The 13512-nt window shown below is 36.9% G+C and overlaps 1 protein-coding gene across 7 annotated transcripts in view; it reads left to right on the top strand.

Moving 5' to 3' along the window:
• The window catches only part of SENP7 (SUMO specific peptidase 7), a 47916-nt gene that overhangs the window by 15986 nt on the left and 18418 nt on the right, over positions 1 to 13512 (top strand). For 5 of the 7 annotated variants that reach the window (XM_075727765.1, XM_075727766.1, XM_075727762.1 and 2 more), the window contains 8 exons: positions 571 to 768; positions 4689 to 4804; positions 5567 to 5736; positions 6690 to 7050; positions 7631 to 7791; positions 8786 to 8932; positions 10453 to 10486; positions 11329 to 11502. In XM_075727765.1, the coding sequence (XP_075583880.1) occupies positions 571 to 768; positions 4689 to 4804; positions 5567 to 5736; positions 6690 to 7050; positions 7631 to 7791; positions 8786 to 8932; positions 10453 to 10486; positions 11329 to 11502 (1361 nt within the window). The remainder of the gene's footprint in view (positions 1 to 570; positions 769 to 4688; positions 4805 to 5566; positions 5737 to 6689; positions 7051 to 7630; positions 7792 to 8785; positions 8933 to 10452; positions 10487 to 11328; positions 11503 to 13512) is intronic. The other 2 variants (XM_075727764.1, XM_075727768.1) reach the window with 2 other exon arrangements.

Genomic DNA, 13512 nt, shown 5'->3' with positions numbered 1-13512 from the left:
TTTTGATGCTTGTCTATTCTAACACTTGCAGATGTTTTTCTGATCCTTGCTATTGCTATTCTGTAGACTGCCACCTGGAAGTTGAGGAGGGGAACAAAATCTAATGCTACCTTTTTGTGTGTGTGCTACTTTTCTGCCTGTTGACTAAATGCTTGAGAAAATTTGGTCTGTTTTACTGGAGGCTTCTTGTTCACAGGAAAATCAAGATTGTTTGCTCCATAGTTCTGAGAAATGTGTACAGATATTGCATGAAAGCTATTTAGAGATAAACATTTACCAGTTTTTAAACAATGCATAGGTGATATGTTAGAGGCAATGCAGTATGAATTGTATCTGGCTAAGTGAAATTATATGGCTAGCGTTTCTTACCCTGGTCTCTTGTTGCTTTTTTGTGTTTATCTGCTTACCTTGGATTTTAAGTTCCTCATTGGGATTTTGTTTTGTCTCTAAGGGACTGAAAGTAATGATGTTTGATGACTATCAAGCCTCTAAGATACATGAATTTAACAAGAAGTTTCTTTCTTTAGATTTCAGTGCAGTATTTATGATTTACTGTTATATATATGGCAGGCAACCCAAAGTTATTTTGACGAATGTCCTGAGGACGAAAATTGGAAGAAAATACATAGACAGTCATGTAATAATTGATGCAAACGTATCTGATGCTGACAAGTTACAATCAGGTCAACTACCCTCATCATCTGTTGCCAGCCTACAGACATGTCAAACATTAAGTTCTCCTCATGAAAGTTCTTTTCTGTCTGAAAGGTACGTAACTCACTGCTGATTTTGCCAGTCTTCCTGAAATGACATAACTTCACAATGGAAAAGAATTTCCCTGAAACAATTTTTGTTATACTCTTGTCTTGAAGCAGGAGATCAGTTTCCTGAGTGCAAAGTAACATGCTGCTCCAACAAGCCGTTTTTAACATTGCATTTATTCTGATTTCCTGTACCTGATGTTAATAGGGTACTTTTCTTTCGTAAAAGGAATTTTCATTTACAATAGATCGGTGTTTGGATTTGTGAAGATGGCCATGTAATTCAAACACATTTAAGTTGGTTTTGTGTCCAGAACCAAAATCTTGCTTTCCTGTTGCCGTTAATGTGTTCTAGCATGATTTCAAGTAACTTCTTTTGCAAAATTTCTCCAAATTCCTCTCTGTGATAGTTCATTTCTTTTCACATTAACCCACCAGTGTTCTCAATCCCAACACAGTGACATTGTTTAAGGGCTCTGTGTGTGTCCTCTCACTGCTTAACATCTACTTTTCCTCTTTTCTTCCTATGGTTAGGTTGACTGAGCATCACAGTAACACTGGACATATAAAACTAGCAGAAATCAGATATTAGAATTATGTAACATTTGTTTTGGTCTAAGTTGACACATGAATTCAGAGTAAGCTGTTCCTCTTGTCTTTTGTGGCTGCCTATTTGCTTACCACCAAAGGATCCACAGGAACAAATAGCAAGCAATTTGGGGGAAGAAAACAGAAAGAGGACAGAAGAGAAGAATGATTTGTGAGGGCAGGAATAATCAACAGTTCACAGGTTAAAGAAATCTTAAAAATTCTTGAGAAAAGTCTGTCATATTCTTCATTCTGATACATGAACATCTTAGAACCTAAATTAGTAAGAATTCCTTTCACTTTTTCTGTTGGGATCCCCATTGCTGCTTAAATTAATCTGACAAAGCTGCAGTTTAAGTGAGGGATTTAGAACTGTTTATTAGACTGTGTCATTTTTGAAGTACTACATTTGTTGCTAATAAACAGTTTTCCATAACTTTAGGCTCACTAAAGTGTGGGGAATTTGGATTGTTGGTTGGGGTTTTTTTTTGTTTTACTACAAAATCTTTAATATCTATAATTTTTAATATCCAATTTTTCCACTTGGTATTGTTCTAGATGATGGGAGGTAGTGGGTTCATAGAGAGGGAACTCTTACGTGTAACTCTAAATCTGAGAAAATACCTTGCCTATTTTTTCAAGCTCATATCTGAAGGGTGGCTGTTAAGTTTTATGTTAAGCACAAGAATGGTTTAAACTAGTCAGGTGTTTTTTTAGTAGTTGGTGTACTCAACTTGCTTTAGATTTGGAGTGGTTCATTGCTTGAAGGATTAATTCTCTGTTCCTGTGATATGCTTTTCTAATGTATTAAGTAAAAGGCTTCTTATTAGCAGGAACCAACATTAGGAGGATTTTCCACCCTTCCCTAGTGACCAGCATATTAGTGCAAGCTGTAATAGATATTGCAAGGGAAATGGAGCATTTAGGAATTATTTCAACACAGACATAGTTTGATCCTGGTCACTTCTCTGTAACTAAGGTCTGTGCATAAGATACACTCGGTACTGATTCTTTTGGGGTCTGTTCTTTCAGAGGAGAGTAAAAGCTCCTCCCTTATAACGGTTATGCATATATATGCACATAGCCATATAGAGATTCTTCTGTATCGTGAGAGTAGCTAGAATGCATGTTCTGTTTTAGTGGAAATCGTGCCAGTTTTGTACTATGGAAGTGTTGGATTAAGTCAAAGAATTGTGTGTGATCAGAACAGAGGGGTAGGAAGTTAACCTTTCTCTTGCTGAGAGTTCCCTGTTTGCTTTCTTGCTTTTGCTGTTACAGAATCGGTAGATTTTGCATTGCTTGTTTGCTGCAACCCAGTGTGAAATGCATTTGCTTAAGTCACCACTGACCTACCAGTATAACTAAAGAATTTGAGGTAGGTCTTAAATGTAAAGAAACCTAGGGTTTTGAAGTGTGTTTCGTACTTGTTTCTCATGGCTGTTGAGAACACTTCAGTATATACTGCCATAGCTTCTTAGCTTATGCATATATCTATCTGTTAAGAGGTGCATTTTAAACTGAGTTATCAGCAGAGATTGTAAGTGAAAATAAAATGTGCGGAATTTGTGTATAGAGTAAATATATTTAGGGAAGTCTATTAGCTGCAACGTTCCTATTGAAATGTTTCCTATTGTTGAAATGCCTGAATTGTGATATTGGTTTAAAACAAATGCTAAAAAACACTTAATGGTTTTGTATGGTCTTTTAAGACAGTCATCTCTATATAGTTGTTATGCATACAAATATTTAAGCTGAGAGAGAGATCTGAGTTGCAAAATCAAGTTTTCTGTCATGAGGTTATTCCCAAGCTAGATCTGCCTGATCTGTGGAAGACTCTGTCTTGTTCAATATACAGAATGAATAAAAGCGAACACTTTTTCTGTATGTGGTCCAATTCATGAGTCTTCGTGAATGGAAAGATAATTAGTAATTGCTTCACAGTGCTTATATACTGTTCATCACTGTAGTATCAGAGCACTCTGGAAATCTTTATTTGTCTTTACAGTATTCCCAAAGAGCAATGATACTCCAGTCTAGAGATACGGCACTGAAGAACAGGCATCTGTTCAGCAAGTGTCCAACAGTTTTGGCTGTCTAGTTGGAGAGGTCAAGAATGTTCTTTCCTGTGGCTGATGATGTTCTTTATGGGTCCAAGCTCAGCTGTCAGTGATTTCAGTCATTGTGATGATTGCTTAGCTCTTTGCAAATTGGAGACTGCAACATTCTGAGTTAGGCACCTTATAAAACAATGAACACAAAATCCCTTTGGATTAAGTGAGGTGACAAAAGGAGGAATGGAACAGATTTTCCAGAGCAGCACTAAGTGGCTTTATCTATGAAATCTTCTTTATTTTCTTTTTTATTTTCCAACCCTCTCAGAAAATTAAGCACCAGTCATGAAGGTTAGTTTCTTTTATCTTACAACCCTGATAAATTTTCAGAAGGGAAGTCTTGCGTACTGAACTAGCTAAGTTCATGTGAGAAAATATCACATGAACATATAACTAACTGTAATCCTAATGCATACATTAGAAACCAAAATACAGTTATGTAGACTTTTGTCAGCTGTAACTAGCCTCCGGAGAAGTTCAGAGTATGTTTACAAGATCAGACCTCAAACGTCAGGATGTCATACTGTTCAGTCTATCAGTACCTCCTGAATATGTTCTCCTATTTATAAAAAAGCTAATAAAATGAAAAAAGATCACTTTCTTGCATGTCATTCTTTTTAGAATGAAACTACAAACTCAACATCTGTAGGTTGCCTAGTTTCTTGTACTGTTAATCCTTTTCTGTTTCTTTTCTGTTTCTTCCTCATTCATGTCCTGTCCCCCTCACCTTCTTCAAAGGCCCTTTTGAGCAGGAATTTCTATTTCAAATCTTTTCTCGTTGCAGGAACTTACTCAGTGGATTCTATTAGCAGTTCTAAATCTAAATTAAAAATATACTACACTGCCTCATTCCCACCACATTCATGACAAAGGCAAGGATACACTCAACTGACTGTTGTTCTCTTTTTTTTTTTTTTTTTGTTTTGTTATGTGTTCTTGTTGCAGTCATGCTTTACAGCAAAATAATATTTCAGTGTCTGATGTCAAGCATGTCAGATTTTCATTCTTTGTGCCTTTTAGAAGCATCCGTTTCATTATTATTAATAATGTCAGAGTATCTGTGTGTTTCCATAATGGGAACTGAATTAGTTTGTGTTTCATTTGCCAAGCTCCACATGCTTACGAGAGAGGCAGAAGTTTGTGGTCTAACCAACTCTTGTTTCTGTTGGGATTTTTATTCAGTATTCTTTCAGAATTAAAGATAAGTCATAGTTAATATTCTCTACAGGTCTGAGCATCGCCTGAGAAAGACAGATGATGAACTGTGTAAATTGACCAAAGCTTCTAAGGAACCAGAAAAAAATACTGTCTTCACTTTTAGAAGATGGGAGCTGCAGAAGAAAGGTTTGTAGTGAGTAATAATCTGGCATTTAAATATGAATTTTGGAGAGTGTTGGTAAATTTTCTTTTTTTAGTGTAATACTATGAGGAGAGCACAGAAATAAAATAGGCATTGCACACAGTGTATGTGTTTCCTCAAAATGCATTTTTTACAGATACGGTAAAATATATGAAATAGTTGGTTTTAAATAGGAGTAAAGCTACGGTGAATCAGATCTGTGGAAGAAAAAGGAAACTGAGGGAAGCCTCACTGCACCATTATAATCCTAATTTTATAAAGTCTTTTATACTCAAGAATGTAATACATTAAGAATGCTCAAATAGTTTGTGAACCCTGTTAAAATGTTTATGCTACATGACAATATTTGTATTTACTGCTGAAAAATGATGAGCTCTATGCTGAGTCTCCAGGGAGATCGTACTATCTTTTTAATACTCATTAGTAATATTTGCAGATTAGGACAGGAAATGGAGAATACTGCATCCAGCAGAAGATAAAATAAAGGCTGTGGAGTATGGAGAGCTAATTCTTACTGTGAAGGGAGCTATGAATTTGGTTATACCCTTATCTTAACTAATCGTGCAATAATAGTCTTTCCTTAATTATTTTAGGGAATATATTTCGTCAGCCACACACAATTAGAAAAGAAAAGAACTATCATGGAAGGTATCTGCTTCCATGCATTTTATTTAAGACATAACAGATATGAAGAAATACAAAGGTTTTTAAGGGTAACCCATTAAATCACTTTTTTTCTGACACAGAAAACAAGAACTATGATGAACTGGAAAAGAGGAGCAGAAACATGAACAGCACCGCTCTTAGTCAGAAGGAATTGGGCTCTTTTGATTCTGAGAAAAGGAAAAGAAGATCTAGTGGCCATATTTTTGATGATTGTAGTGCACACATTCCGGAAAAATCACTTCTACTGTCTGTAAGTTGCACTTAATTGAAATGTATGTGTTTGTGTATACACATGCACACACACCTCAGTAGCAGCAGTAGCAACATCCAAAATAAAAGAATTTTACTGATAAGTAGGATATCTAGGGACACTGTTACGCCTGTTACACCTGTTGATGGAAAGCAGTTCAGTGGCATCAAGAAGAGTGAATATATGTACTTCTGTCCACAACATCAGAATATGCTTGTTGTAGCAGAAAGGTTGTGAGAGATGAATGACAGTATTTCCTTCAGACAGGAGTGTGGAGTAAAACAGTTTTGGAAGTAAGGCGTCTAGCTACATAAGTGAAGCTTCTTTCACAGATAGTATAGAACTAATTAGGAACTTTGAAACAAAAATTACAAAGTATACCTGGGGTTATCGAAACCTTGCAGATGTCATCTTTCTCCCTGCTCCTCAGTCTATTGTACCCTTCCTTAAAGTTTTATTTGTATCTGTCATTAAGATTTAAAAAAAAAAAAGACTGAGGGAATCAGTCAAGTACAAACTGTGATTTATATTCAAGCATGTGAATACAATAAAGGCATCTCTGTAACCTTGTGATTAAAACCCCACAGAAGTAGGTAGTTGCTGAATCCTGTTTACCCGGTTGACCAAGCCACACATTTGCAAAGTAATGAACATCACAGGTGCTTGGTCTTTCAGTGTCAGACAGTGAGAGAGCTGCTAAAAGATCAGAAATAGTTTCTTGTTCAGTTTGAATAGGGGTCATAGTAGACTATGGTTGTCCCTCATACCTTTATGTAATAACCTTTGGAATACGAGGAAGGAGAAATTACCCTGACTTGAGCTCTAAATGCAGCTGCATTAAGCTATAATTATTTTGTCTAGCATATAGCTAAGTCTCAGTGATCACTAATCTGAACCATCATAGAAATATCAAGAAATAAACATATATCCTGTCTCTGATTGCTGTTTTCTAGAAAGAGCAAAGATTGAGTTCAACTCAGTCTCCTGTCCGCAGAACGTCCCGTGAGGATGGACAAAGTCGCAGATGTAATGCAATTCTGGTGCCAGACTGTATTCCGCAGCCATTAGAGAGAGACCCTAAAGACACTTCCACCCACAACCACTTAAGGCCTGCTCACAGCTGCACAAAGGAACCTGGCTCAGAGTCTCCTCCCAGAAATTTGTCAGAGAAGCAGCTTTCTGCCACCCATGAGGATGTGATTTCACCACGAGTTCGTACCATCAGGAAATTAAAGATGGACACATCACAGTACCTGAGCAAGCTGCGGAACAGAATCTGCAGGGGTAATCAGCAACTTGTTTCAGTTGACCCAAGTATGTACTGTATCTGTGCTGCTGACAATTACTGTTGGTATGCTTAGGTGCTAGGAGAACCCATGCATGACTGACTAGTTGAAACATATGGAACAAAAGATTGGAGACAGAGATCATGTTGTTTGTAATGCATTGTGCAGGTTAGAGACCTGGTGCTAGTGTCCTCTACTGGAGTGTAGAGGGTCTTGTACTGGAGAAACAGGATAGACAGCAGGATTCTGAAATGCCAATCCTTACTGTACAGCTGATTTTGTGGCTATGGAACATCAAGCTTGTACTTTTTAATGGTGCTTAAACTGAAAAAAAAATACTCTTTCTTCTTTGAAGCAGCTATGTTGTCACCTGTTTCTTTTAATAGTCAAATAATTTTGAGGATCTTGGGTAAAAGGTGTTAATAAAGATACAGAGCAGTACTTGTTGCATATGCTTTCATGCATGCAGACCTTGACTGGTTTGGGGAGTGTACTTTGATATTACATACTGCAAGAGAGAATTCTTTGCTCATCTGAAATCCACAGTGAATGAAATACTCTCAAGTCTGCATCTTGCAGTATATGTATACTTCTTTTTTCCTCTTTAGTTGTACTTTCCAGTGATGATGATGATGATGGACCTTCTGAACCAAAATGCACAGAGCTGCTGCAGGATAATGTCACTGACAATAAAGAAACAGACCAACAGTCTGACTTCTGTTTCTCAGCAAAGCAATTAGAAGACAAGATGGAAAGTTACACAGAGCAGGTAGTCCAGTTTTTGGCCTATGTATTGTTGTGCCAACCCTTTAATTTATTTCTCCAATGTTTATTTTTTCTTGCATGTTAGAACAAAAGTGAAATGCGTAGAGCAGATATGATTACTCCCAGCAACAAGCAGTAGCTGCAGTAATTTATTTCACAGATAGAATTCTGGACAGTCTTCACAGAAGATCTCTGGCTCTGAAGCTTGGGTGTTCTTGCAAAATGCAATGTATTTCATATTTTGAAAATAAACATCTGTAGATGTTTACTATTACAAAACAGGAAGGATCAAATAGTAATCTGAGCTAGAGGTGGACATGATGAAGATATGTCTGTGAAAAGTTTTGTTTTCACACAATGCTTTATATTGATCGTAGTTCAAGTCAGTCGTTTCTTAGTGTCATCCAGTCTTCTGTTGTAATTCAGCGCATGCAGAAGTTCAAGGATCTTTGTTGACAGCAGACAGAAATAGAGTAAAGTTCCCTTTCCTGTGTGGCTAGCAGTGGAATTTGAATCTAAAACTAGCCATAAAGGTTGTTGCCCCATTTTGGACTTTGTTAGCCTTGTGCTGCTTGCTTTGAGCTGGATTTAGGTTACCTCTGTAATCCTGAAACAAGTCAGAAGAGCCATTGCTGCCTCTTCTCACAGATGCATCATTTTGATCAGAAGCATTGAATTGGATTCTGTACCTTTGATATCAAAAGAGGGGTATTTTTTGTTGCTCTGTTGTTTGAGTTTTTACTTGTCTCTAGATTAGTAAAAAGCACAGGTTATGTCTTGGCAATGCAGACTTTAGAGGTGGAGTAAGATACTTGTTAGGCCCTGAAGGACATTGTCAGTAATGATTGTAATAATATTTACAGCTTTTTAATATGGAATTCCTATATGGAAGTTGGCTGTGGGAGTAAATTCTTACAGACATAAAGAGAAAATTCCTAAGGTTACAGGAGGGAAATCTCATTTAAATCCCCGTAGTAAGTACACTTTTTTTTCCCCAGATTTTAACAGAGTCAATTGAAGATAAACGTTCTATCAGCTTACCTTCTGGAAGCACACCTAAAAAACAGATGAACCCAGCATTGGATGTTGAATTTGATAGTCTGTACATTGGGAAATTTAAATGGTTGTCAACAGGTCCTGCTAGGGTAAGTTGTTTTATTATGGTGATATTTTGAGAATAAAATTTAAAAAAGAAAATTCTGGTTAACCAAAGCTAGCAGTACTTACTGTGGAAGCACTGAGTTTTGATTATTGTTGCATCGAATTGCTTTGGCTAAACGATGGAGTGTGTAGTCCATTACCTCGTATGTTTGCATTGCTGTCAGTAGAAAAGCTAACTGGGATTTTCTGTGGCCCCAGTTTTCAGAGGTAAAGGTATAAATGTATAATGTATAAATGCTGTACTGGAACAGAAATCATACGGAGGAAGTTTTCCATGAATTCTAACGGAAAATAGTGGCCATGTTACAGTTAGTGTCACTTGAAATAAACACCAGTTACTTTTCTTAGAAATAGTATAGATATTAGAATAAAGTAATCTGTAGTGATCAGAGTTCAAATATATACTGTGCGCTAATCCTTAGAAAATTGCTTGTTTTGTAGCTTTAAAGAGTATAAAAAGAACACTAAAAGCAGTAGCGCATAGGCAACATGCTACTCACAGGATGTAGAAGTATAAGTGGAGGTGTACTTCAGATGGACTATCAGCTGCAGGAGTTTCAACAGGTCGTTGACCAGGCTCATTCTGTATATTGCAACTGAAAAATAAATGTTTGAATATGTGTATCTCTTTTGCTTACATTAAGACATTTTGAAATCTTGGATTGTAGTAATAATTTTGGCTTTTCACAAAAGAGTTTTGTGCAGTGGGTCTCATGCAGTAATGAAAATATTTAATGGAAACTTCCTAAATTAATATACCCAAATCATTTTGAGGGGTGAGTTGAAATATTTTTAGAAACAATGATTTTAGGTGGAAAGTGAAGTATTTCCTTGGAAAAAACAACTTTGTGCTTACTGTGGTAATGTAAGAGAAACCTCTTCACTCAATGTATATGACAACCTTCTGTCAAAGTGACAATAAAGCATTCTTTATTTAGCTGAGTCTTTTCAACATAGCAGAAGTGTAAGTGGAAGCTTTAAAGGCCTTTAATTCAAAGGTGAATGTAAATAGCAAAGTAACGCCCCAGTGTTGGACCATTTATATAGTGTTCTTAATTCAAATAGTGCTGCTGGCAGTCTTTATCATGGGGTGCTTACAAATAAGCTCCTTTTGTCCTAAGTGTTCATCTTTTTTTTTTTTTGTTTTTCTTCTGAAGGAGCCTGTAGGCAGCTCTGCAACTTTCTGCTCATTTCTCAGTGCTGAACACCTCTGGAAGTCAGTCTGCTGTCACTTAGATTCTGCAATATGTATTTAGGAGTGTTGTTTTAGGTGAAATAGGCAATATTAAGTCTCAAATTAGGCATATTGGACTTGTCAGTGTTAGGTTAACAGTTGGACCCGATGGTCTTAAGGGTCTTTTCCAACCTAAATGGTTCTATGATATTATTTTCAGTTTATTTGGCTATAAGCAAAGAAAGATGTGCAGATAATTAAAAATTCTTACTTTGTTTTAATCAATTTGTAAAAAGCAAACTAATTTATATTTTTTAAATCTTATTTCAGTTTACAACCAAGTATATTACAATCCCATTTCAGGGTAAGAGAATTTTTTTTCTTTAGCATTCTCTTAACTATATCTTTAAAGTATTGCATTTAAATACTCAGTATATATTTACATTATGAATAATTTATAATCTTATTTGCTTTCACAAAGACATTAAATAATTTTTAAAATTTATATTTTTCAATAAATAAAAGTATCAGTGCCTGTAGTGTAAGCATTAATAACTTAGCAGCTTCTTACACTTTTAAGGTGAACTTGTAGTTTTAATGGCCTTGCCTCCCACATTCCTGCATATATTAAGTGTTGAACTATAGTAAATATGACTACGCATGTTTTTGAGGTGAAACATTAATATTTTCAGATTAGGGTTTTAGACTCTTAGGTTGACTAAAGAAGAATGTATGAGTTGGCTAAAGCTAAGAGGAATATAACTGTAGATTTGCATTCAGTCCATTTTCCAAAGATGATGCGTGGTTTCTGTATCTCGTAGGACAAGGTTTGTGAGCAGTTCTGAATTGGATTGACTAAAAGCAAATGAGGATTCATGATTTGCAATATTTTTTTCTATATTTGTAGTTATTAACTGTGGTTATTCTGAAGAAAACTACAGGTTTTTTTTCATGAAGGATCCTGCATTTAGATGTTTAGCTTTTGGTATTACAATTTGGTAACTTTGTTTTACATAGTTTGATATAACTGATTTAAGTATTAAATTCTCAACACATTTTATGTAATGTCAGGAATAAAATCTACAAGTACTGTTTTAATACACTTCGATCATCCTTAGTCTTAGTATTAATTACTATAACAGGTATGAATTTCTAATTACCCATGGCTGTGAAAGATATCTTTATTTTAAATTCTGTTTTCTACAGTGGCTCTTAATAAGAATATTAAGCTGACAGTGGGTACTCTGGATCTGAGGAGGTTTGGCTTGTGGAGAAGTGACAGTGGCTGTTCTTCAACAACGATCATTTTCCTTTGGTTGTCTGTGGATTGTGTAGAAAAGATTGAAACCCAATTAGGAAAGTTAGTTATCAGCAAGCCATGTGAGTAATCTCTTTCCTTAAATCCAATGAAAAGGTCTAATATATGGAAAGTCAATAAAGCGGTTATTTTACTGTTGTGCTTCTGGAATACTGAGGAAAGCGTATAGCTTTTTAAAGATAAGTTGGTCACTTTTGCTTTTCTAAAATGCCTCACTGTACTTGTATTTGGAAGAAAAATCTAACATAATGTGATTCAAAACCACTGCTACTTAACAAAAAGACCTTGTAACAGTTCAGTTGTAATCTGTGTAAGGAGGCCTTCTGAAACTAGGCTTGCGTATAAAGTATCTCTCCCTTTAAAATAAATGGGATGTTTTTAAGTGGTGTTAGTCTTGAGTAGTGTATATGCTAGACAAAAGGCTTGGCAGATAGAGGTTGATTTGATCTTTGACAAGACTGCATTGGGCCATTGCATTATTACTGGAGAAAATTTCCTCTAAAGACCAAATGGGCTATTTAGTCTGTTAAGGTCTTATGGACTGGCTCTATTTGTTTTTCTAGCATGAAGCTCTGTAATACTGAATATAAATGTTGGTTAAATATTCAGAGTGGCACAATCACACAAGGTTTTTACATTAGCAAAATCATTGCAAAATGACATCTAACAAAATGATGATGCCAGAGTTGCCTGTGTGCAATTTAACAGTATGTTTACCCTGTACAATCACCACCTGTATGAATAAAAATAAGTATTGTTAACTTTACACAAGGAGCATGCGTAGTTTGAAGTGAGGTACTGAGTGAAATTTTAGCAATGAGTTACCTTTACTTGATGTAAGTTTATCAAAGTTACTGGTGGCTTCTGTAGACACAGCTCCCAGTGACATTAGTGGAATCTGAGTATGAAGCTGTGAGGCACTTTTTAATCTTAGGTTTATTTACCTTGATTACATCCTTATTGTAGGAGAAACCTTCAGCAGTTGTTACTAAATTAGTGTGCTTGAATGTTTTATGCCTTTTAAATATGTAGTAATGTAAATATTTTGAAATGTATGTAGAGACATGTTGAAACAAATCAGTGGTGGTCTTACAGATTGTGGAAATGGTTGCTATGATTCTGCTCTGCCTTTTTAGTATGTTAATATTAGAGGAAAATATATTGTGCCAGATCTGACAGCCTGAGAGGGGTGAGGCTGCTGCAGCTCCATGTCACCAGGTCCAACCAGTGGCAAGGCTGAAGGTATAGTCCCAATAGGCAGAGCACAAACATACACCACATATATACATAGCTGGCTGCACAGATAACACAGACACACAGCGCTCATACAAACACAGACGGCGCCAACAGCCTCATCCTGCTCCCCTCCCTGGCTGAGCAGGATGGAGGCCCACTAGTGAGAAAATACAGGTATATATATATACACACACACATATGTACAAGATGGATCAGCTGGGCTCAGGCACTATCTGCCCAGTTGCTGGCCTTGGATCCCAGTCTCCCCAGTTGTTGGCACCTGGACCTACAAGCCTCCGAGGCCACTGCCAGTTGCTGGTACAGACAGTCATGCGCATGCAGGCACACAGCTGGCCAGAACTCCCCTGGTCCTAACACCTGACCCCCCTGTGCTCTCATCCTTAGAGGTACACAGGCAGTCTCACAGCCAGAGCTGTCCCTTAGGGACCTGCTCACCCCCCTGGCTCCCACGGCACTTCACCTATTCACCTAGTTTGGCTTGATCTTCCCTAGCAATCACATGCTCACTTGCACATACGCACTCACTCTAGTTGCTGCGCTCAGACCCCCATACACACACATCGAATAGACAGTCCCTCACCCAGGAGAGAGTTAGAAAGGAATTTAGTAAGAAGCCAGGACAGACTGTGCTTATCAATGCACAGGGCATGGCCAGACAAGTGTACTGACCAGCGAAGTATTTAGATGCGACTGGTCCTTTTTATGCCCTTAGCCCTCTATTTTCTCAACTTACTTGTTCCTCACCAAATCACCTAAATGCCTCCCTTTGCCTGCTTTTGGTTCTTCCCTGAAACTTTCCATAATAAGTCTGGTGC

The sequence above is a fragment of the Pelecanus crispus genome, chromosome 1 (genome assembly GCF_030463565.1).
Source record: "Pelecanus crispus isolate bPelCri1 chromosome 1, bPelCri1.pri, whole genome shotgun sequence".
NCBI classification, from domain to species: domain Eukaryota; kingdom Metazoa; phylum Chordata; class Aves; order Pelecaniformes; family Pelecanidae; genus Pelecanus; species Pelecanus crispus.
Note: the sequence above shows the minus strand (reverse complement) of the source record. Positions and strands in the feature narration are given on the sequence as shown.